This window comes from Pangasianodon hypophthalmus, chromosome 17 (assembly GCF_027358585.1).
Source record: "Pangasianodon hypophthalmus isolate fPanHyp1 chromosome 17, fPanHyp1.pri, whole genome shotgun sequence".
Taxonomy (NCBI): domain Eukaryota; kingdom Metazoa; phylum Chordata; class Actinopteri; order Siluriformes; family Pangasiidae; genus Pangasianodon; species Pangasianodon hypophthalmus.
Genome location: NC_069726.1, coordinates 11,587,054 through 11,611,497, shown reverse-complemented (window position 1 = coordinate 11,611,497; position 24,444 = coordinate 11,587,054). Strand labels below are relative to the sequence as shown.

The following is a 24,444-nucleotide window of genomic DNA, read 5'->3' as shown; positions in this document are numbered from 1 at the left end:
GTTAATCAGAATCACTTCACGGATGCCAGATGTATGATAATTACTTCTGACCATGAGTTTGAGTGAGTCATATGCTCCATTATAAAAGGGTGTGCACACTTATGCAACCAAGTTATTAAAGGTTGTTACCTATTCTTTTTTCCCTACAATATTTCTATTAGTTTTTCACTTGACTTTTGTTGGTTGCTATATTATATCTTATATTATATTATATCTCACTATATCACTCTATCACCACATTAAAGGTGGAAAAGTACCTGATGTGTTTTATCATGGTTTAATTTATACATCACTAAAACCTGCAATTTGAACAGAGGTGTGTTGACGTTTTATATCCACTGTACAGCTGAGAAGGTAATCTCAGAATGACTCACATTTTTATTACATTCTTCGTCACGTAGGGAATGAATGGACCCAGCACAGCAGGCTGACGTTTCTGTTCCCAGAACAGCAGGCTGATGTTGCTAATGCTATTAAACAATGTTTTGATGAAAGCTTTCCAATATCTGTAATGCAAATGTATTTGTAAATAGTGAGTTATTCATCAGTGAAATATATTTTAATTATAAATAGCATATATGCAATATCATGTGAGGATAAAAAGCACAAAAACATAGCCCAACTTTTTATTCTTCCAGAGCCTCACTAATATTTTCAGCACATTTTGTCCACATTCAAATTTTCCAATTGTTTTCCATGACTACTAGAAAAAACGGTTTATGAATTTCTTCATTTTCCAGAACACATGAGAACCCTTTAGGTTTTTACAGGTGCTCTGTAATACAACGGGAACTCACCTCAGAAGCAGAAACTAAATTCTAATATTTTGCGCCACCTGCTGCCCAGTAAAAAACATTCCACACGTCATAAAAAGTCCACAATGTCCCATAGAGCACAATGTGTTTAATGGCCATAAAAAATACATTACAAATAAAAATAAAAAACAGTGTACACCTCTGAGGAGCTTCCTCTATGTGTAGAGGTTGCTGTGTGCATCATTAACTCGGGTTAATTTCTGCAGTATTTCCATGTTTGGACTTGTTTCCAGCTAGAGAGAAAAAAAAAGCGTGAAAGACCCATTATAATCATCATAATCGTCTTGATTGTATGTAAACATAAATGATACCTAATAGGTGAATAACATATAAATCAAAAAAAAAAAAAAAATTAAGACCCCCACCTTCACCCGTGTGCGGAGAGATGAAAGGGCAGGTTTATAGGTCTCCATGGTGACTGAGTCGGGGTGGATGACATCACTGAAGCACTGGAAGAGCACAGCCGGTAATTGCTGAACTTGGCACTGATTTAACACTAAAGAGCAAAATATAAACACACAGGCATGTCACTAAGCCTTTCAAAACACTATAAAACACTGTGCAGTCCTGTGAAGGAATTTTTCAGACTAACTGACAAATGATAATTAAACAAATGATAGCAAATTATATTGTGTAATGACACATTTTTGCAAAATATTAGTAAATATATGATTAATAACAACAGTACATAAAAATAACCATCAAATGGCACAAAATGTGACATTCAGGTGGTCATAAAACTAATAGAAGTGAGCACAGACTTACAGTTTTTGAACTACAAAATGTCCACTTTGCAAGGTGACAATAAGCAAACTAACAGTCATGTGATTCTAGAGCAAACAGAAATTCTCTGCAGCACCAAAGAAAGGCAAAACATTCCACTCAAAAATAATCACCTCAAAAATTATTTTATCACATTCCCATAATCCTACAATGGGGTCCAAAGGTCTGAAACCACAGTGAAAATCTCAGATTTTTATTTTTTTTATTTAAAATTGGAAATAAACAGAAGGTTTTAGAATTTTAACAAAGAAGCTAAATGTTCAATATCTTGAATATTTAATATTTAAGATTCTGCACTATTTCAAGGTCCCTATGTAAATGTAAGCAAGTTTGTGATATTGTCCTTGTTAACTGTTTTGAACAAAAGGTCAGATTTTCCTCATGTCTAATCTCTTCTACTGAAGTGTGTGTTCAGACAACATGCCGATGGATTTGATCTAAAATGGATCATAAGGTTTTACACAAACGTGTGGAGTCCATGCCAGCTTGAGTGCACACTGTCATTAAAGCAAAAAAATGGGACATAGCAAATATTACGAAATTCATGTAAATATTTAAAGAATCTACTCAAGTTGTACCCAATAATATAATTTGTAATGAAAACTGTTGTATTAAATTAGAAAAGAATGCAAAATAGAAGCATTTTCACTAGTGGTCTCAGACATTTGGACCCCACTGTATGTCACTCTAGTATATCACTGTGCAAGACAATGTTTTTTAATCTCTTTTAATCACTCGCAGTATTTTGCATTTGATCGTGTAGCTATTGAGAAGTACATTTGCCCATCCCTGAGTATAATGAAACCCTGCACTACGGAGTGTTTTTCTCATGAGCTGTACCGGCAGCAGGCAGGCCTGTGATGATGTTGGGCTGCTCTAGCAGAGGGCAGGGCGGGTTTTCTGTAAAGGTGCTGGTCTTTAGTGCACGCAGGAATGGAGTAGCATTGCCATTCACGTAATGTGGAGTTTTGTACTCAGCGAGTGGAGAATCGGACAACACCGTCACTGTCAGTCCTCTGCTCTGCATGCTGCCCAGAACCTGTAAACAGAACAGTAATGTGTGGTGACAAACTACATATACACTACTAGTCAAAAGACTGGATGCACCTGTTCATAGAAGGGTTTTCTTCATCTTTACCATTTTCTACTATTTTAAAAATAATAACGAATATATTAACACTATGAAATAACACATGAAATTATGTAGTGACCTAAAGAATTTTTAAATGTTATAATGTTAACAGTATTCCTGATGGAGCTTTGCAAACTCATGCCATTTTCTCAATCAGCTTCATGAGGACACTTCTCCCAGGAGGCTTTTTTTTTTTTTTTTTAAAGTTATCAAATATGCTGCGCCCTTGTTGGAAACAATGCATGCACTTCACACTATCTTACCTTCAGACTGATACTAAATCTTTAAAATTAACCTTCTGAACTAAACTAGAAAACCTGACAATGAAAGTAAAAAGATGACTGCATTCCATTGTTCCAGAAAGGTTAATTCACGAACGTCTCTTAAATTAGTGGAGCAGACATTTTACAGCAAGAATTCTGCAGAGGTTACCTTTTCAGCCCACTGGAACAGCTGGTCTTCAGCAATATAGCATGTACACTGGCAGATAAGAACCTGTGGCATATAGAAGAAAACCCTCAAAACCCTCAGTTTCTCATAGTCAAACATCTGAAGCTCTGAATTTATAGTGTATAGGCAACATCAACGTGTGTGTTTGTGTGTGTGTTGTACTCACAGATGGACAGCTCTTCTGCTGGTAGAAGACACAGCCAGGTTCTCCAGGGAGAGGAGCCGTGTCTGGGCGGGTGGAACCGCGACTCCTTTCATTCCACAGAGACACCCACCCGACCTGCGTCCAGCCCTCAGATTTAAGAATGTACGCGGAGACAAAACCTGGCCCCAGAGACATGGTAATCCATAAACACATAGCACGAAGGCCCTTGGAACACAACATCCCCTGCAGCTGTTTGTTATGAGCTAAGATAGTGATACTGGAGACTGATTTTAAAGGACTGTTATCGATTGACTTGAATTGTGGCATCAACAAATACAATTACATTCAACATCATCAGAAAAACCATGTAACGTCTGAAGTGCAGTTAATGATTCAATATTACCTGTAACCAAAGGACTGAAATGGGGATTTACCTGCAGCATTTGGTCCCACTGCTATGATCAGATCCGAACACTGGAGCTTTTCAGGGCTCTCTACTGCTTTTGAAACCTCTGGACACCACCTGATATGAACATCTCTGTACAAGACAAAACACAGATTTCTCTCATTAAAGTTTCTCCAGCTAACATTACTACTCCTGCAGTATACAGCATTATCCACACTGGGCACTGCTGACATGTTTAGCATGCTCCTTTTTCATTTCTCAGTCTCTCTGAGACATTAAAAGATACTTTTTTTTTAAAAAAAAGAAATATTCTGCATGCTATAAACGTTCTTGTCTTGAACAAACAAAGTAGATTTTACTTTTTAAAATTTAACTGCTTCCCCAAATAAGTGGTTTTCATTTAGAACATAGAAAAACAGGCAGAGCAAAACAATGCCAAGAGTGTGCGAAGCTTCACCAGCAATACTGTTAGGAATTTATAATAGAAAAACTATTTTAACTTTTAAAAGACACTTTTAACACTTTCTTGGTCACTGCATAATTCCATATGCATTACTTCATGGTTTTAATGTCTTAATTGTTATTCTAAAATAGTAAAAATTTAAAAAACCCTTTCATGAGAAGATGCGCCCAACCTTTTGACTGGCAGTGTAGCTACACATAACTGTTCTTAATCACCATGAGCATCCTCTGTTGTTTGCAGACCATGGATAAAAACCGTGTTTTTGTTCTACCCCTCCTACCCACCAGAAGCAGTGAGAATTGCCTGGATACCTTCTTCTGTGCATGCACACACATGCCAAGACCTTCCACAGTCACAAAGTGACGGTATGAATATTTTTTCTATCTCCTATGTACACTCACTTTTTCTGTACATAATTATTTATATTTTTAATTTAATTTATTCTATCTTGTCTGCTGTTTACATATTTCATATTTATATATAGCATGTTCATCTTGCACCATGGTCTATTGCACTTCAGTATTTGTTTTACACTTGTTTTGTGCCGCATTTTTGTATTCTTCATTCCTGTATCCCCCTTGACTTCATATCTTTGATTCTGTGTTTGCACCTGACATCAAGACAAATTCCTAGTACTGTAGAGTGTCCTTTACTGTACCTGGCAATAAATTGTTTCTGATTCTGATTCTGATTCTGATAAATACCGATCATATACCCATTGCTCCTTTTCTTGTTTACCTTACCTGCTTATCTTCGGACCTTATAGCGACTCACTTACACCTTATAGTTATCTGCATGAATCTGTGCTGCTAGTGTGGTTCAGTGTTTCTCCCCAACATGCAAACAGGGGCAGCAGTTGTGCTTTAATGAGTGTATCTCCAATGAGTTGGTCCTCCTTTGACACTTCAGGTCAGTCCCACGGCCCCAGTAGTCTCCTCACTAGTGGGCCTGTTGCTAGTATGCCTAATGAGTTTGAGGGTTTTCCTCAATATATCACCAATTGTTAAGCTTGCTACTTTCCAGTCCAGCACCAAATGAGCTGAATGACTATTGAGCCATGCTGCAGGATTCGCAATCATGCAGCTAATGTCTAAGCTCCCTGGACTCTGAGGATAAATACCAGCTATGTGTGTGTGTGTGTGTGTGTGTGTGTGTGTATATATATATATATATATATATATATATATATATATATATATATATATATATATCAGATACTACGTCATATATTTACCTCATGACGTTGTTGAAGGTCTCAGCATGCATGTGTTCATAGAAACACAGTTACATATGTAACTACTGTTATCTCCTCATAGCTAATAGCAGGAGTTCAGGGACTAACCGAAACCGAAAGCAAAAGAAACCTAGCTAAACCCAAGCGTGCTCCGGTATTCATGGCTGTTGCTACAGTCTCAGCAGCAAACACAAAGTTTAAGGGTCCTTTTAATATTTGGAAACGTCATACAAGTTACATTTTAATTCCACAAACTAGCTTGCTATAACACGTTAGCAATTTGACTTATTACAACGTAATTCTCCAAAGACTAGACTTCAAGAGCGCGTCCCAAATGAACTCAGTCTCAGTCTCAGTCTCCTTCGGATACAAAATAAAGATTCCTGCGCCCTACGTAGCGCACTATTTATTACATGCTGAGTCATTTGGGATTCAGACTCAGCCGTTCAGCTAACTGCCTAGCTAACTAAGAATAATCAACACACCTTTTCTCTTCAATTTCCCGACGTATTTGTAAATCCTCTTCGTTTTCTTCCTCTACGTCATCGTAATCATCTTCTTCAACTGCTCTTGAATACACAGATAAAACCTCACCAAAAAACGTTGCCATGTTTACACAAGTCCTGTGCAGCACCCGTCAGCTAGCTAACGCCGTCTTTCTTCTTCTTTGCATGTGAACCTGCTGCTATTCAACTAAAAGGTGTGTTAGCGCACCCTACTGGACAGGAATATAGGCAAGGACGCCTGGAACCCACTGTAAAATCTCTTGATTTCTACAAAAAAAACAACAACCATGTTTATCTTTGTGAAATTAAATAGTATTGAGCGACTACTTTCTACCTCCCTCAGCAAAAGAAATATAAAATATAGTGAAAAAATACTCTAATAACTACTTTATTGCTTATTCTCTTACAGCACTATTCATCCTGTCTTTATTGTGCTTTCCTATTATACACTATATAACCAAAAGTTTGTGGACACCTGACCATCACACCTATATGTGCTTTTTGAACATCCCATTCAAGCTTTAAACCCCCTTTACTGTTATAATAACCTCCATTCTTCTGGGAAGGCTTTCCACTAGATTTTGGAACATGGCTGCGGGGATTTGTGCTCATTCAGCCACAAGAGTATATAAGATTAGGCACTGATGTTGCGTGAGAAGCCTGGGGTGCAGTCAGTGTTCAGTGGGGTTGAGGTCAGGGCTCTGTGCAGGCCACGTGAGTTCTTCCACTCCTTAGCAAACCGTGACTTCATAGAGCTGTGCACAGGGGCACTGTCATGCTGGAACATGTTTGGGCCTCTTAGTTCCAAACAAGGGAAATTGTCATGCTACAAAGACATTCTATACAACTGTGTGCTTCCATCTTTGTGGCAACAGCTTGGGAAAGAACCACCTTAGGGTGTGATGGTCAAGTGTCCACAAACGTTTGGCCATGTAGTGTATATATTACTGAGTTTAATCAGGCTTAGGTTACCAGACTATACACTCTTATAGATGTTTTCCTCACTTACTTTGCTGCTATTGCTTAATCACTGTATATCATCACTTGGCATCTCAACCATGTCTCTACTACAACCTTGACTGTTCTCTTTCTCTTGCCAGAACTCATCTATTTCCTAATTAATTCTTCCTAGTATATATATATATATATATATATATATATATATATATATATATATATATATATATATATATATATATAGTTTACAGATATATATAGTTTGGGTGAGCATGTACCCATGATAGCCTCAGATTCTTGTTCTTCTATGTACAAGAAACCACCTCAAGGTTTGATGTTTTGTGCTGACAACAGTTGTAAAGAGTGCTTATTTGAGTCCTTCCTCTGACCTCTTTTATGAACAAGGTGTTTCCTGAATATACATTTAGACATTCATCCATCTATTTTCTATACTGCTTATCCTACACAGGGAGTAGAACCCCCAACCCCGGAGGTGCGAGGCAACGGTGCTAACCACTGAGACACCCCCCAACATTCATACATATATCTGTATACATTAGCTTAGTATTTATTGTTTAGTTTTGATATTAGCTTAACAAAAATACAAAAAACACACTGTTTCATAAATATGGATCTGAGACTGTGAACATGATGCACAAATTGTACTGAAAAATGTACTGTACTTCATTTTACATATAAATTCATCTCATTAAAGATTTGGTATTTAGCTGGTGAGGAGAATAAAGGTGAAATGTTAAACACCACACAGTGAGTGTGAGAGAATCATTCACCTTAATTTCTCAGAATATCTAATATTAGTCTACTTGCAATGGGTGATGAATCTAGAAATATAAAATTTTATTAAAATATATTAAATGTCTCAAATTGAATCAAAATGTGTTTTAATAAGCAGTTTTATATAAAATATGTAGATTTTGTAAATATGTATATTGAAAAACAAATGCAAATGCTTTAGAAAGAAAGAAAGAAACAACATACAACAACCTGGATGCACAAGTGTGCATACTCTTTTATAATGAGGCATGTGATTGTGCTCAGAATAAATCAATCACATTCAAACGCACACCCTAAACGTAATTATCATACACCTGTACACCTGATCCTGATGTACACCTGAAGTGATTCAGATTAACCCCAAATAAAGACAGCTGTTCCTAAATTTTCTTGACATCTTCTTGGTTTAATTTGCCTTCTTTGGTTTTATTTGCATGTACAGGATCTCATTGTTGAATGGTGTTGATCAGAAGAAGGGTACAAAAGATTTTCCAAAATGGAGCTGCAGGAATATTTGGCAAGTACCGGTCACTCCCTGCATGGGACAACAATCTCTCTTATTCTTTACATGTCTGGAAGTCCTTTCTCAAGAAAAAAAAGATCCACGGCCACCTAAATTTTGTCAAAACCATGTGGCAAAATGTGTTATTGTCTGATGGCACCAAGCTAAAATGCTTTGGACTAAAATGCTTTGGAAGATATGTTTGGTGCAAAAACAAGACAGTTCATCACCCAAAGAACACCATACCCACGGTGGAGCAATGTATTTTGGCACAAAACCTGCAGACCTCTGTTTCACAAATGAAGATGAAGAAAAATTTCACCTTCCTGCATGATAACGACCCAAAGCCCAAATGAAATTCATCAAAGGAATGGCCTAGTCACAGCCCACATCTAAATCCTTCTAAAAGGGCTTGTACACAGGAGACGCAATTTGATAGATCTGGAGCATTTTTGCTAAGTTGGTAGATTCTTATCCAAAAAGACTAAGTGCAGTATTACAAGCAAAAGGTGCTTTAAAAAGTATTAGTTAAGGAATGTGCACACTCTTGCAACCAGGTTTGTTAAATATTGTAAAACTTGCATGTTTATTGCACATTGTTGTTTATTAACATAGTTAGCTTGCTTACTCAGTCACGTTAGCAGAAGACAGAAAGATTTCCAGAAAGGTCCACTAGGCATCTGGTTCAGAAGTGGTTCATAACATAATAAAGATATGTTATGCAAATTACAAATGCTTGTCATAATTTGTAAATGAAAAATGACTTCTTTTTCTAACATTCAGGTTTTCCGGTGTTTCTGAAAATGTTTTTTTTTTTTTTTTTTTTTTTTTTAACATTAAAAGTCATTTGGGATTCAGAAATCCCTCTGGTACAGACCACACCTACTTTTTATCAAAATCTGAATATGAAAACAGATATGAATATATTGAACACTAAACATATACAGATACAGATAATGGCAATGCACACATGTTGTGACCTTTAGCACATGCCAACCAGGACTGTTATCATCCATAAATCAAACTGGTGGAGATCCACCCTGCTTCTTATCCTCAGTGTCTCACTGCCAGGAGTGCGGTTTCTATAAGCTGCAGATTGGAGTGATTGTTCCAGGCTCAGTGATATGAGCATGGTATTACTAGAGAAACCCACTCAACCGTGGCTGCCTTCACAAGCTGTGGTGCTCAGATAAGGGCTCGGCAGGCCAGGCAAACCCCGCTCAGCGCTGAACCTGGTCACAGTGTAGGGCAGTGTTCACCAACCCTGTTCCTGGAGATCTACCTTCCTGAAGACTTTAGCTCCAATTATAATCATGCCCAAGTGACCATCTAATCATTGCCTTAAGAAGTTCTTGATCAACTAAAACAGGTGTGTTAGATTTTGGTTGGAGATGAAACCTGCAGGAAGGTAGATCTCAAGGAAGAGGGTTGGTGACCATATGCACATCACTGGAATCCATTAAAATTGCAATAGTCCATTTTTCCCCCTTACTAGTACACATAACATGGGGAAAATATGCCAAATGTGATAAAAATATAAGGGTTTAAGCCATGGCCTCAGTTCAAATGTATTACATGGCAGAGACAACCTGTCTGGAAGGATTGTTTGTGTTTGGATGGGCTTCAGTCAAAGACACTCCCCAACTCCCCATCACTTTGCCCCATCTCAGTCTCAAATCAGCAAGCGCCCAGTGCAGCCAGTTAATTACTATGAGTTAAAAAATCACTCTGGGCTTCAAAACAAACTTAATGACAAAAAAACACAGTAAAACCAGAAAAAACACTGGCAAGATGCAACCTTTCCAAGATGGAGTAATTTATTAATGGAGATGAATGATTTGTTTGACTGGCCGCTTTACATAATAAATCAAGTACATACTTTTTTTTTCATCACAAATAAATTAAATGACAGTGACTGCACTCGCAAACATCCTCATAAATAATTATGAGATGAATTTATCATGTTTATAAAGTTGTAACCTGACTTTCAAGCAGCTGAATGGTCTATCTTTTAGCTAGCAATGCGAACATGCTAATATCTAAGCTTAGAGCTCATAGCTTATTACAAAGAAAAAAGGACAGTGAATGCACTCGAGGACATGCTCATGAATCACTGTGAGTGGAATTTTTGTGTACTTCATAGTACTATAACTTGGCTTTCAAACAGCTGAATGTCCGAGTGAGCTTGAAAGTGATGTCATGATAGTCCTTGCTAATGCAAATTTTAGTTAGCATGCTAACTCTACCTGAAACATCATATGCCCTGGGGGCAGAGCTTTGTGTACATGGACAGGAATGGGGATGGGCCCAAGAAGTATAAATATCATTCAAATCTTATTCACTTTCACTTATTATTGAACCTTTAGCGGCCTAATCTTGCAAAATTTCGACAAATCTTACCTAATGCATCTTTAACTTCGAAAATACAGCAACTTGAGCATAGTATAACAAGATTGAGACCCAGTTTGAGCAGGCAGATTCCAGGCATCTGTGGCAGAGCATGCAAACTGTTACAGACTGCAAACCCAAGCCCCCTACCATTAATAATGGCAGTGCCTCCCTAGCCAACAAATTGAACATCTTCTATTCATGGTTTGAGGTTACCAGCACCAGCACAGACCAGAAAGACTATGCGTATGAACCATCAGGTCTAGCTGGGGAAGAGGAAAGACTGGTCATTTCAGAACTGGATGTGAGGAAGGTGCCACACAAAGTTAACACCAGAAAAGCATGCGGTCCGGACAACATCCCTGGACGTGTGCTAAAAGTCTGTGCTAAAAGTCTTTACCACCATTTTTATCCTCTCCCTCAACTAGAGTTTTGTCCCCATGTTTTAAATCCTCCACCTTTATTTCTGTCCCCAAAACCACCCATCCTGCCTCCCTGAATGACTACCATCCTGTAGAACTCACTTCTATAGTGATAAAGTGCTTTGAAAAGCTGGTCAGAGACTATGTCTGCTCCCTCCTCCCCAGCTGCCTAGACCTGTTACAGTTTGCATACCAGTCCAACAGGGCCACAGATGACGCCATCTCATTGCAGTATTTACACTCACATTTATTCTCATTGCAGTATTTACACTCACATTTATGTGCAATATCAGTGTGCAATATTTTAATGTGCAATACCGTCACACTACTGGCAAGCTACACTATTCTCAACCAACCTGTACTTATGTGTATACACCCCTTTCCCTTTTTTGTTTTGTGTTAGGATTTTTGCTTTAGCACTATTTAAGCCATTTATGTACAGAATAGTTTTTAATCTATCTTGTTCTTGTGTGCATACTCTTTCTGTACTGTACCCCTGCTGTTGCTAAATGCAATTTCCCCACTGCGGGACAAATAAAGGAATATCTTACTCTTACTCTTACTCTTACAGCCACACCCTACACACTGCCCTCTCCCATCTGGACCAGAGGAAAGAAAACTACATGCGGAAGCTGTTTGCGGATTACAGCTCCACCTTTAACACCATCGTCCCCTCACACCTCTGCAAAAAATCCAGAATCTGGGGTTGAACTCCTCCATCTGCCACTGGATTTTGGAGTTCCTGACTGGACGCCCTCACATGGTCAGGATGGCAAACGACACCTCCTCCACGCTCACCCTCAGCACCCCCTACCCCCCGCCCCCCCTCCCGTTAATCAATGGGGCCACAGTTGAGAGAATGAGCAGCTTTAAATACCTTGGGGTCCATCTAACAGAAGACCTCTCATGGACAACACACACAAATAGCTTGGTGACAAGGGCACACCAGCATCTCTAACATCTATGACGTCTGGCCAAGTTCAAGGTCTCTCACAGGGTGCTGAAGGTTTTCTACACTGGGGCTGTGGAGAGTCTTCTCACTGGGAGCATCACCACCTAGTTCGGCGGCACCACGGCCAAGGACCAGAAGGTGCTGTCCAGAGTAATGAGGGCAGCGGAGAAGACCATCAGGACTTCTCTCCCCTGCATCACAAACATCTACAACCAGTGATGCAAGATCAGGGCCAGGAGAATTGTAAAAGACTTTCACCACCCCAGAAACAGTATCTACTCAGTGCTCCCATTAGGGAAGTGCTACCGGATCCTGAGGACCAACACAGAGAGACTCGGGAGGAGTTTCTACCCTCAGGCAATCTGGCTAATGAATGAGGACACTTGAGAAGTCTGCATATTTCTACCTCACACACAGACATACATACACAGTTTGCACTATGGAAAAACAATTTTTTGCACACTACATAGTAACTCTATACACTGTACAGCTCTGCATATTTGCTTTTTTTTTTATTTTTGACTCTATACACAAGCAGTTTGCACTACGAAAAAACAATTTTTTGCACACTACATAGTAACTCTGTATATTTGCTTTTTTTTTAAATTCTATTTATGTATATTCATATTCTATACATTACATTCCTCTAAAGGCTGCTAAACTTTTTTTTAATCATATAGTCCACTAGATTTTATTATATCCTGTTTTTATTATGTATGTGTATATCTATATCGTTGTTGTTCTGTTCATTGTTGCACTGTGATATGTGAAACTAAGGAAAAACATTTCACTACATTACACCACATGTATGCAATATGTATGTGACAAATAAAGAACCTTGAACCATGAACAAGGTAAACTCACTCATGAGGAAAAGGAGATGAGGAAAGGAGATGAACACTGAGAGTTAAATGAATCCACAAAAACTCATAGCTAACTGAAGAACTTATGAAGTTAATCTGAGACTTCATCACCAATTGGAGGGCAGGTCCACCTGTAGCTCCACAGGCACAAGCAGATATAATGATATAGCCTGAAATAAAAAAAACTCTTGACATGTACAAGGTGAGAACAAGAAAGAAAATGGCGCCATTTTATAAGGTCATCAGGTCACTTATATGAAGTGTAGTAAAGGCCTGGTACCACAGGAAGGTGTAGGCATTAAAAGGTTTCCTTTTAGTTTCAGAGGTTAAGATTAAGGTTATACATATGACAGATAAGGTTTCTTCCACTTGAGGTAATGGACACCAAAGTAAAATCAAATACAGACATTAACAATGATAGGGAAACAGTACAGGTGTTTAATAGATAATTAAGTGAATATGTTACAGAAATAAATCCATAGTAATTAGTAAAAGGGCATCAACCAGTTTAAAAAAGTGACTAATGTACTGTCGAATCATTAGACTGAGATTTCCGGCAGGCAGGACAGCAGCTGCAAGCGGACCATTGCCATTGTGTGCTCTGTTGTCGGGATGGAGGGCGGAAGGAGCTGTGGGAAGCACTTCCGGTCGGTTGGATGGTGTAAACACAGGGAACAGGAAAGCTAGGTGTGGAGTTCTGCGGTTTCGGTACTCTAAAGGATGGAGCTAAGGCTCTCGAATAGTTCTCATAATTGTGTTTTGTGGTTGTGCAGCCTTGCGTTATGCGCCATTATAGGTAAGTTAAATATTTATAGCAATAGCAAACATTTATAACGCCAACTTGCGAGCTAACCTGTATCTGCGTTCCCCGACGGTCAGCGCTATTCAGTTAAAATGCTAAGAGAGCTAGCGCCTTTTCACTGGAGTGCATTGTTGTCTAGTTTGTTCGCTAGTTCATAGTTTGTCAATAGGGTGATGATTAGCTTGTGTGTGTGGCTAGGTCACCATTTTAATAATCAAGATTAACTTAAATGTAAATTAATATTGGCTATAGCTATACAAAAAAAACCCAAACAGTTAAAAATATTGCAACAGAAGTACAACACGTACATAGTGAGAGGCGGTTTCGTCTTTCCAGTTTCTGTCTCATTTATAAACATGTCGATATTTAGTGCAGTTGATTTACACGTAAACTAAACATAACACTAGCTTCTGCCTTTCTACAGTGTACTACCCAGTAACACTTATTATTATATTTAAATAATGACAAGCCAGTGTTTACTATTTATCCTGAAGTCATTATTCAGTATCTTTCCTGGATGTGTGAATTTCTGTGTTGGGGCAATAAAACTGACAGCTAAAAACATTTTACAGTTGGTCAGAATCTCCTTATTACTTCTTGTTACTTAAATTAATTTATTAAATCAAAAACTAAGCAAAAAATAAAAAAGTATCTAATCAATCTGAAGTGTCATATGTATTCTCACCTCATGTCTTTTAAAAGCTATTGGATTAGTTTTAATTAGTCTTAGTAAGTAATTAATTAGTAAATATTGTCTTTCTCAAACTGTTTGCATTCCTCGACACAGATTTCAACTATTGACACATCAGGCTCATTATTTCATTAGGCACAGTAATATTTTGGGCTTTGGTGGATCCATGGAGCTTTTATATTCCCACACCATGGTAGGACCAGTTTATAGACCTTCATGGTTTTGAGTTATTGAGTTTTGCATTAAAGCCATGCAAGTGACAAAAACAGGTTAACGACTATATGGATTAAATGTACTATAAATATAATAACTTTGATAATGACTGAGTTTCACGACTGTAATGATATAAATGAATAAAAAATATCATTATGTACCCCACTTTGAGATTCACTGCTCTGTTCTTAGTATGAAGGTAACTGTGTACATAATGAGGAATTTGCCAAGTTAGTGTATGAGTTAGCGCCAGGTCACATATTGTCTATATCAAGTCTGAGTCGAGTCTAAAGTCCTAGGTGATGATTATCTGTATGGTGAGTTCACCACTTTAATATTTAATATTAAATTAAATGTGAGTGGCAGCTTCCTCTTTTTATTTTCTATGTCTCAGTCTGAACATGTAGCTATTTAGTGACATTTATTTAAAATTATAAAATAAAGTTTGAGTATACAGTCAGATGTTCAGTCTCTGCTAGTAACATGTTTATGATCTTCGGCATAGAATCCGGCTTGAGTACGAGTTTCATCCAGAGTTACTAGCTTCAAAAGTCTTAGACAACTTTTCTGTCCCAGTGCTTTTTTCAGCCTCCGTTGAATCATGCGGTATAGAAGCAGTCTGCGGTGCAGAATTGCAGAAGTTTATCTCACTGTGGAAGAGTATAACAGTAAATGTGTTTCTGTGCCGCTAAATGTAGGAAGTTTATTGACATTTTATTGTATTAACTTATTTTAAACGTAACCAGTCTCACCGTTAACTTGCTAATGGCATGAGGCACGGCACTAACTGTATCAGCTGTGTCAGCTCATTAAAAACCTCGCTTGGTGTGTCTTTAGATGTGGTCTGCTATTCAGCTCCATATGTTTCGCATGCAGCCGTTCTCTTTTTATCTTTTATTTAGATGTCTTTTGTTCCATGAGGATTGTCATACCAGTTTCTTTTTCTTTGGATACATCGTCAGTTTGAGGTGGGCAGTTAGTGTCATCTGATACAAGTGTCAACATTTTTGGCTGCTTTCAAGGGAGTCAGATTCTCATATTGACAGTGTGTAGAATAGATAGTGAGACAATGGCAATAATGACAATAATGAGATTTTTTTCTGCATGCAGTTGAAGTTAAAGCTACAGGACTTTTGTTAGTTGGAAAACATGTTTATTGAGTCAAGTAGCATGAATACTCTATAATATGATGATACTGAGCTGCTGTGAGTCGCCCTGATAGTTCTGTAAATACAATTGTTAGTCAGGGCGGTTGGTTAGAAATGTACATACATGTTATGTACATACAGAAATGTCATCATGCCCCAGTGCCAGACACAAATTAGTCAGACTGCACAGTGATGTAATGGGGGGAGGGTTAGTGTAAGCAGAGAAAACAGGAATCTGTGAGTGAAAGAGTCTATTATACTAAAAGAGGGTGAAGTTCCATAATCATGCACTGTACAAATTGTACTAATCATGCCCTTACATATCTAATACTCTCTAATCCAATGTTAATCAATTTGGTTTGTGAGTTTCATATCTGACCACCCATTCCTTTCCACATGAGACTAACTATCTGGCCGCTCCCATGAGTCTTTTGTGTACTTTAACAGCATGTAGTTGCATCTTGAGTCCAAAGTTTGACACTTGAGACCCCATCTATGTTCATTATGCCATGACTTATTTCCTGCTATTGTTTTCCATAGTCTAGATATTTCCACAAGTACATGCTTTCACATTTGGGGGTTTTAATCCATTAAACGTGGCATACTATAATCAGTTAATTAAACAAATAACGTCATCACCTTACATTGTGAATGTGAACATGAAAAGTTCAAATCCCAGGAGTACCACAGTTAGGATGTCTAGCGAGGCCTGTAACCCATAACTGCTCATATGTGTTGTTTGAAATGGGTCAAATGATTTTTTTTTTTTTTAACTCTGTTTCTGTCACAGGTATGTATCCAGTTGCTTCTATAGAAGTGTACACTCCTGCTGAGGTGTATGTAGAAAATGGCACCACAGGAATACTTAAATGTACATTCAAATCGAATCAAGTGATCAGTAGTCAAGCATCAGTGTCCTGGTCCTACATCCCGGAGGGCTCTTCAGATTCTGTTGGTGAATATGTAAGCATTGTTTTTTCCCCTTGTGCATGTTTAGAATTGTAAACAGGAAGAACGTGAATAGAATTGTTGTTTCAGACCACATGAACATAGACATAGCACTGAAGTGACTGATTTGTCATGGTATGTGTGTACAGCAGTTTGGTAAATATATCTTTCAGTTTATTTATATCTTTCTTTTTGTATAAGGGACTCAAATAATTTGACAGTTGGTTGTTTCGTTTTGTTTTTTTATTTGTCATGATTGAATCATGATTCTTGAAGTGGCGTTTGCATCTAGAGTTGCTGTCTCTGGAGTAGCATGTCAGTGCCACTAAAGCAGGTTTTTATGTGCCTGAATGTCAAAATAAACCAGAGACACAGGCAAAACAGGTGTGATAGAATCAGTTGTTTGGTAACTTGTTAAGAAACAAGAACATGTGATGATCTTATTAGCAACAAATGGCCTAAAGAAAAATTATTAGAAGAAACAGCACCATTTTGGTTTAGCTTATTTTTCCTCGGCTGTTGCACTTATCTGACCATGTCTGCTTTTCAGATCTTCTACTATGCCGGTGGCAGAGGGTTCCCAGACAGCATTCAGTTTAAGAGCAGAGTTGAGTGGGCGGGGGACCTGAACAAAAAGGATGGCTCCATTCGCATCAGTAAGATGCAGTTCTCCGACAATGGCACTTACGCATGCGATGTGAAGAACCCTCCTGATATAGCAGGCAAATCTTCATTGACTAAGCTCAGAGTTGTGCAGAAAGGTAAACAGTGATACAGTGATGTATCATCCTATACCAAAACCTATGGTATTAGATTGTATCATGCTCATACCATGAATATTCAGTATAAAAGTATGTGGACACCTGATCCTGATCCTCACACCCATGTGAGTCTTCTGACCTCAGGCTCACTGAACACCTTTGGGATGAACTGGAACGCCGACAGCATCCCAGGCCTGAGCACAAATCCCCAAAGCCACATTTCAAAACCTAGTGGAAAGCCTCCCCAGAAGAGTGGAGGATATTATAACAGCAAAGGGGGAATGGGATGTTCAAAAAGCACATATAGGTGTGATTGTCAGGTGTCCACAAACTTTTGGTCATATAGTGTATCACATTTTACCCCCTGTAGTGAGAATTTTTTTTTCTGTGATTTAATTTAATTTAAGACTTGTCTAATTCTGTCTACAGAGGCCCTGCCTCAGACGAGCCCAGCAGTGATTGTGGGCGCCGTCATCGGCGCAATCATTGGCGTCATCATCATCGCTGTAGTCGCATATCTGTTAATAAGAGTAATGCGGTCCTCGCGTGACTACGAAGGGTAAGTTATACCAAGTTTATTAAGAGTTTAATGAGAGACATTCCAAGTAGGCTTTATATTGAGTTTCCGAGTGAGGTTTGATATGTTGTGGTGGAAATACTAGGCTTTGTTCTATGTTATGTGTCAGACATGTTTGTGCACAACCTCAAATAGGCATAAAATAGACGTCTTATGGATAATGATTTAACAACGAACACATTGGCAAAGGCTTGTGCTGCTTAAACACCCCACTAGTCAAACTCTCTCTGTCCCTCTCACATGACTAACAAAGTGTGTACTTACTGGCACGATGCAAAGGGAGCATGGTGAATTGCATCAGTTAGATCACTACTGTGTGCTGAACCCAGTTACTTACTCTAACATACTATAATATTATGTTGCCTGGTTTAACCAGAGAATAACTAACCATCTTTCCATGACTGTGTAGGACAGAGTTCCTGTTTATTGTTGTTTTTTTTTTTTTAATACCGATTATGGCTATTGTACTTGCTATACATTTACATACATAGATTACTACATACTTGCTATACATAGACTCACCATTTGCAAGACGTCACTTTCTACGTCCAGTCTGCACACTCAGAGTTTGTAGTTTGAACTCCTCAGGGTGAACATGGGCTCTTTGTGTCTTCATGTGTGTCACGCATCACCAAGCATTTCTATATGTTTGTTCTTCATTAACACATCCTCTTCTCATCGTCTGCCGAGCTCCTTCTCTGTTGTTCTTTACCAGCATGTGTACTAACCCCTATGTGAGCAAGCATAACAAGATTCAGAAAAAAATAGAAATGGTCAAATAGTACAGGACGGATAGTAAAAACAATCATGCCACAGTTTGCTCATGACCATGTGAACAAGGTTTTTCATTTAGCAGTTTGCGCCTTTGGAAGCTTTGCCAGTATCTCCATATTGCTTTACATCATTTTATTTCATCACATTGGTGTCTTTCTTCATCTTTGTCTCTCCTTTGCGCGTGTGCGTGCCTTCACCATTTGCCACTGTTTGTGCATCATCGCAACCCGATTCTCACCCACACCCACTCTGGCAGCCGCAGCTGCACCTCCATAGAGGTGAGCACACAGGCGGCTCGGCCGGGGAAGAAAGCTGAGTCCAGCACAGATGGCTCACGCTGTAGCAGCCCCTCTGCTCCTGTACAGGTACGAGTGAAGCTGTGTGTGAGTAAAAAAGAAAACCTAACGTGTGAGTTGGAATGTTGGAACAAATGTCATTTGTTCTTTTTGTCTCAAATGTGTTTTGTATGAAATTTATATATATTTATTTTATTTAATTCAGCATTAAATTATTATTATTAAATAATAAATATGTATAAGTGTCTGTACAAGGCTCCCACACTGTTCCTCTTTCTATACTTCTATTCCATTCACATCTTCTTCATATAATGTCATTTGTTGCCCATGTTTGTTTCCCTGCAGAGGCATGCTGAAGCAATATAGTATGGGGAAATACACACACTTCTATTATAAGACCTATTAATTAGAAAGCAAAGCATTCTTTTATCCGTTGCTTCCTAAGTACAGTGTAAAATCCAGGTACATATCTAAGTAGCATTTGAAGGTGTGTCTTAAATTTTGTCCTTCTTCTGTATGTACTGATTTAGGGGTGTGTACAGTATTTCAAATACCTGGTTAACTGTTTGAGGTGCCAGCGTTTGAATACTGAAATCACTATTTGGATATTTGTTATGCCATATATCCAGTGAGCATATAAGAAAAACAGTGTTTGGCAATATTTTCGTGCAGAGGGCAGCACTACTCTGATGTTAGAGGTACTGAAAAAGTACCTGGCGTGGGCGAGTTTTACTGGCTTGTGGGCAGGAGAGTGAGGTAATGCTTGCTTGACAAAAGAACGATAACATAGTTCCTGTGACTTTCAGTACAACTCAACTGAAAGCCCCCAGGAAACGCCTTTAACTACACTGGACACAAAATATCTTATGTATATATTTCTCTACATTATCATATACCATAAAATGCGACAAAGACAAAGAAAGTTAAATTGCAGTGGAAAAATGATACTGCATTACACCACATGAACAATGCTTTTTTCACCTCTAAGTGGTTAACCTAATGATCATTAGCTCTAATGGAAATTAGGATATTAAAATTAGGCAGCAGGCATATACTGGATGAGTTTCAGTGTTGAAACTCTCTAAATGGGATGTAATATTTGTATTTTAATAACATCCCACAATGTTTGTAATAGGTAAGAGACAAACCTGAACCCACATGTTTGTAAATTAAAAAAGAAAGCTAATTAAAACAGCCTGTGATAAAAGTCTTAAGTTGGCCAAATCTCTGATTGTTTCAGCATTCTGTATATAAAAGTAAGTCATTAGTTGAAGAGTGTAAAATGCAGTTGGCTGTTGTTCCTCTTACATTTCCTCACTTCTGTAAAGCCAGCTTTAGACATTTGGCCCACTGCTTTGCTGTCAAAGCCATGTGTGTTGTTTATGTGAAGCTTTTCCAAAAGCATTATGTGTCACGGGTGCCAGCAAATCTACTTGGCTCAATTTACTATGTATAGAACACAAAGGTGATTTGAGACACTCCCTGGAGAATTGAATGGGGATTAATGGGTACTTTTTATATCTTAATGGATATAGAGTCTCCACAGAATTGCAAAGGAGCATTCAGAATTCTCCTTTTTTTTCTTTATTATTTCTAAATATAACCAGTATAGCTCATGATGATTGGTACTCCCGCTCATTTCTTCCTCTCTGTCTTTTCTCAGGGCCCGGTGATATATGCTCAGCTCGATCACTCTGGCAGTAAGAACTCCTTCCACAAGATGGAGCCCGTGGTGTACGCTGACATCCGTAAGAACTAGAAAGAGAGCAAGAGAACAAAGAGTAGTGCTCACTCTTCCAGAAACACTCCATTTTTATATATTTTTTTTTCCTTAAATAAACAAATGACATTCTCACATGTTAATCATGTCCCATATACTGGGAGGCTTCAGATAACATGATGTTATTGTGCTCAGAATTATTACCACTCCAAATGCAGTTACTGATTAATTCCCCCGTGCATGTTGCTTATTATGCTGCATCATCCTGCTTTCAGACCTCTCAGAAGCAAGGTTTGAAAAATTCAGGTACTTGGTTTACTGCCATTGTGCTTTATCCCACTGAAGAAATGCCTGGTAGAGATATTGTTTAATATATATATATTGTGAATATCTGACTCAGTAGGTTAATGATGCAATCCTAATACACTGCTTTGTCTTACTGATTTAAATAGGCAGCAACTCAACCCACAACAAAAGGTCATGACCAAATGAGCTCTTGATTTTACAGACCAAATTCCAACTAATTGTACAGATCTGTGTGCTTAGTTCAAAACTTTGCAGTGCTTTTTATATTTTTTTTAAATATTTTTCCCCTTGTTTTTAAGTAATACTAACAGCAATGAGCAAGTTCATCACAAACAGTTTAAACATTTTAATTGAATTCGGTGAAAAAAATTCTCAACTATTCTGCAATGTGATGTAAGACCAGGCTTAATATATGTCTTGAAAAATGGTCATGGCAGAGTATATTATTTTTTCTAACAATCTTACTGTACTACAAACATTCAAAATCTTTTTTTTTTTTTTTTTTTTTTTTTTTAATTTCAGGTTCAGAAATTCAGGTTCCAAAGTATTGTCATTGCCATCCTTTGTAAGGAATTTTCTTCCAAATGCTAAAGTTTAGTTATAGCTGTGTAGCGGCAGTGCAGTTGGTAGGATATTTATGTCTGCTTAGCTATACTGTAAATGATCATCTCTGTTACATTAGTAGTTAGTTTAATAGAGTATGTCATTGGTGTCATTAGATATATTCCAAGTTGATCCACTCAGTATGCTGCATTGCTGCCTCTGTTTTGTGACATGCCAAAACGGTTGATTTTGGGAATGGTTTTAAACATTCCTCTGTTTTTGTTTTTTTTTTTCCCTCTGTAAGTCTTAATTGTTTATCTCTTTGCACATTATGGGGTGACATTGTAGCTTTGTTTACTTTATGGTTTGTTTTAGAAATAATGGTAATCATAATCAAAACCATGACATTCCTTTCATTTAATATGATGCTGGACCTTTGTCATGCAGTCTTGTGTTTTGAAATAGCATGTATATAGATTATTGTTTTTATTTGAAAAAGGTCTTTTGTTGCCTATTAAAACTCAGACAGTCTTACAAATCAATTAGGAATATGCTCTCGAGTGCAGTTTACATCGACATTGCACCATTAAAATGTGACTGATTTCCGAGTCTTTCTGTGTTGTGTTGGAAAGTATGCGTTGTGCTCTGCAGCATGTTTTGACTTATAGCACTATTGTCCTTAAGTTTCCCGGTAAGAAAAGTGTGTTAATGCAGATTAATGATGTTAATGATATGTTAATAATGTGACCATTCATTGAGAACTGGAATGTTGTGAATTATAGTGCCTTTTTCGCATTTCATGTACTAACCCGGTCCCATTCCGTGTCCTGTCCACTCTTGTTTTGTATATGAAACATGCGCTATCTGATTTCTTTTTATACATATATAAAATATATATGAAAAGTCAGAATATCCTGATTCAGCATTTTGCATTTTTACAGCTATGTGAATGAGCTTTGTATATGATTTTTACATAAAGTTGCTGATTAGTAGTTACACCCTAATTCATCCAGAGTAAATAAGAAACAGCCAGATGCTCTTTTCAAAGTCACATTTAAAAATTTTAATTTTCCAGACATTAACTGGTAGGTTTTCACTGGCATAAAAGGAAAAGTCCTTTAACCTTCACATGTACAAAAAATGGACAGAAAAGGTCTTTTCCCCCAAAATCCTTCTTCTAGTAAATAACTTTCTGTATATTCTTTCTTTTTAGGAATTGTTGTGACAAACTATTAACTATTAAAACTGTAAAGCTTTCTGACTTTGAAGATTATATTCGTTTTGTTCATAATTTGAACTAGCATCTTTTCATTAGAAAAACATGAGACGTGCAGTCTTATCAGATGGAGCACTGTGTTTTGTTTTAATTTTCTTTCCTGACTGTTAATTTACAAAGCACACCAGGAAATGTATCTAAATTGGGATCCAGATTTGGAAGCTTAACCATCTCATTAGCTGAAATAAAATAATGACAAACGGACAGCTTTTGCAATTATTAAGAAGAAAAGTTGCCATTTTGTTTGATGCTAAGGTTAGGGATTTTTAATAAGTAACAAAAAGGCCTTTACATATGAATGAAATAAAGATATTTTTCATTAATACAGATTTAGTGCTTTTAGTTAATTGGTTTGCTTGTGTAACTGAGTTCAAAATAATAGATTAATTTATATGATGAACTTTACTGGGTTCTTTTTCATGAAAGTACATACAAGTGAACAGAAACAACAACAATAATAACAAAATTAACTGACACTGGTATGAAAGAATGCAGGATGGCCTTATCCCCTGAAAAATCCAGAATGACTAGATAAACTGGTCCTTAATGTTCCAGAGCTCTTTTGTCCTTTTCAGTGGAACTTCGCTGGAAGCACATAAATCACTGACGATGGTAAATAGCCTGTATCAGGTCACATGCTTACAAGACACTGTAGATAAGGATTGAATATGTTGAATTTCTTTGGAACAAGGATATTTTCTGTTTGTTCTGGTGACTTCAGACGTATGAGATACTTGTGCCGTTTAAGTCATAATTGCTGATAACGTCAATTCCTGTCTTTCTCATAAAATTTAAAATTGTTTTAAAAGATTTAATAATCATATTAATTTCATATAATTTTGATGTTTGGGCTTAGAATATTCTCAGTCATTTGCAGTACAAATACAATGGTCAGATCTGTACTGCAAAAGCTTCACACAGTATATCATAAAATATGAAAATAGTGAAGACAAAAGGCATGAAAAAGATGTCTTTGCTAGGTACACTATTAACGTTTGAGGATGTTGGTGACTGTTATCATAAACAAGATATCAAAAATATTATTATTACTTAAAAAGAACCCTACTGGTCAAAAGACATACTCAGATACAATCTCTCTCTCTCTCTCTCTCTCTCTCTCTCTCTCTCTATATATATATATATATATATATATATATATATATATATATATATATATATATATATATATATAGTAGAGAGAGAGAATTTATGTTAGAGAATTATTATAATAGTCTACTGATGTCTTCACTAGACTATTATAATAATATAATTCCCTAAGCCAGTAATTACTCAGTGACCACAATGTGTTATGTCAATCAAAATGACATTGTTTTGTACAACTTATCATTAGCTCAACCGGTTTTATGATGTAGACTGTAAAAAATTGCCCTGTAAATTAACACTATCTTGCTGGCAGGAGGTACAGAGCAGGTGGTAATAAATATTTACAGCATTGACACTGTAACTCAAACATGCAGGAAGAGACTCTCAGGAGTTTTTAACCGCAGCTGCGAATAATAATAATAATAATAATATGCGTAAACAAATAAATAAATAAACAACTTTTGAAGTTGAA

The 24,444-nt window shown here is 37.4% G+C and overlaps 2 protein-coding genes across 3 annotated transcripts; one reads left to right on the top strand and one right to left on the bottom strand.

The window, feature by feature from the left end:
- Window positions 1-888: 888 nt before the first annotated feature.
- psmg1 (proteasome (prosome, macropain) assembly chaperone 1) lies at window positions 889-6,119 on the bottom strand. The gene is made up of 7 exons (XM_026941710.3): window positions 5,914-6,119; window positions 3,760-3,863; window positions 3,347-3,504; window positions 3,163-3,225; window positions 2,439-2,637; window positions 1,181-1,311; window positions 889-1,048 (listed from the first exon to the last, which is right to left on the bottom strand). Exons 1-7 carry the CDS (start codon window positions 6,036-6,038, stop codon window positions 971-973), a joined length of 858 nt encoding a protein of 285 aa, XP_026797511.2. The 5' UTR covers window positions 6,039-6,119; the 3' UTR covers window positions 889-970.
- Window positions 6,120-13,376: 7,257 nt separating this feature from the next.
- On the top strand, window positions 13,377-23,072 carry mpzl1l (myelin protein zero-like 1 like). Of its 2 annotated transcripts, none has more exons than XM_053241517.1 (6): window positions 13,377-13,500; window positions 16,458-16,630; window positions 17,166-17,376; window positions 17,806-17,935; window positions 18,984-19,092; window positions 20,687-23,072. In XM_053241517.1, exons 2-6 carry the CDS (start codon window positions 16,460-16,462, stop codon window positions 20,780-20,782), a joined length of 717 nt encoding a protein of 238 aa, XP_053097492.1. In that variant the 5' UTR covers window positions 13,377-13,500; window positions 16,458-16,459; the 3' UTR covers window positions 20,783-23,072. The 2 variants fall into 2 exon arrangements, with proteins under 2 accessions (XP_053097492.1, XP_026797836.3); XM_026942035.3 differs by having other exon boundaries at window positions 13,407-13,609.
- The last annotated feature ends 1,372 nt before the right edge of the window (window positions 23,073-24,444 follow it).

Excerpts from the sequence above, each read along its gene's own strand:
- psmg1 (XM_026941710.3), bottom strand. The coding sequence starts at position 6,038 with ATGGCAACGTTTTTTGGTGAGGTTTTATCTGTGTATTCAAGAGCAGTT. Across the intron at positions 3,226-3,346 it reads AGCAGAAGAGCTGTCCATCT|GTTCTTATCTGCCAGTGTAC; the intron begins GTGAGTACAACA and ends TATATGCCACAG. Across the intron at positions 1,049-1,180 it reads CTCTCCGCACACGGGTGAAG|CTGGAAACAAGTCCAAACAT; the intron begins GTGGGGGTCTTA and ends TTTTCTCTCTAG.
- mpzl1l (XM_026942035.3), top strand. The coding sequence starts at position 13,534 with ATGGAGCTAAGGCTCTCGAATAGTTCTCATAATTGTGTTTTGTGGTTG. Across the intron at positions 13,610-16,457 it reads TGCGTTATGCGCCATTATAG|GTATGTATCCAGTTGCTTCT; the intron begins GTAAGTTAAATA and ends TTTCTGTCACAG. Across the intron at positions 16,631-17,165 it reads CAGATTCTGTTGGTGAATAT|ATCTTCTACTATGCCGGTGG; the intron begins GTAAGCATTGTT and ends TCTGCTTTTCAG.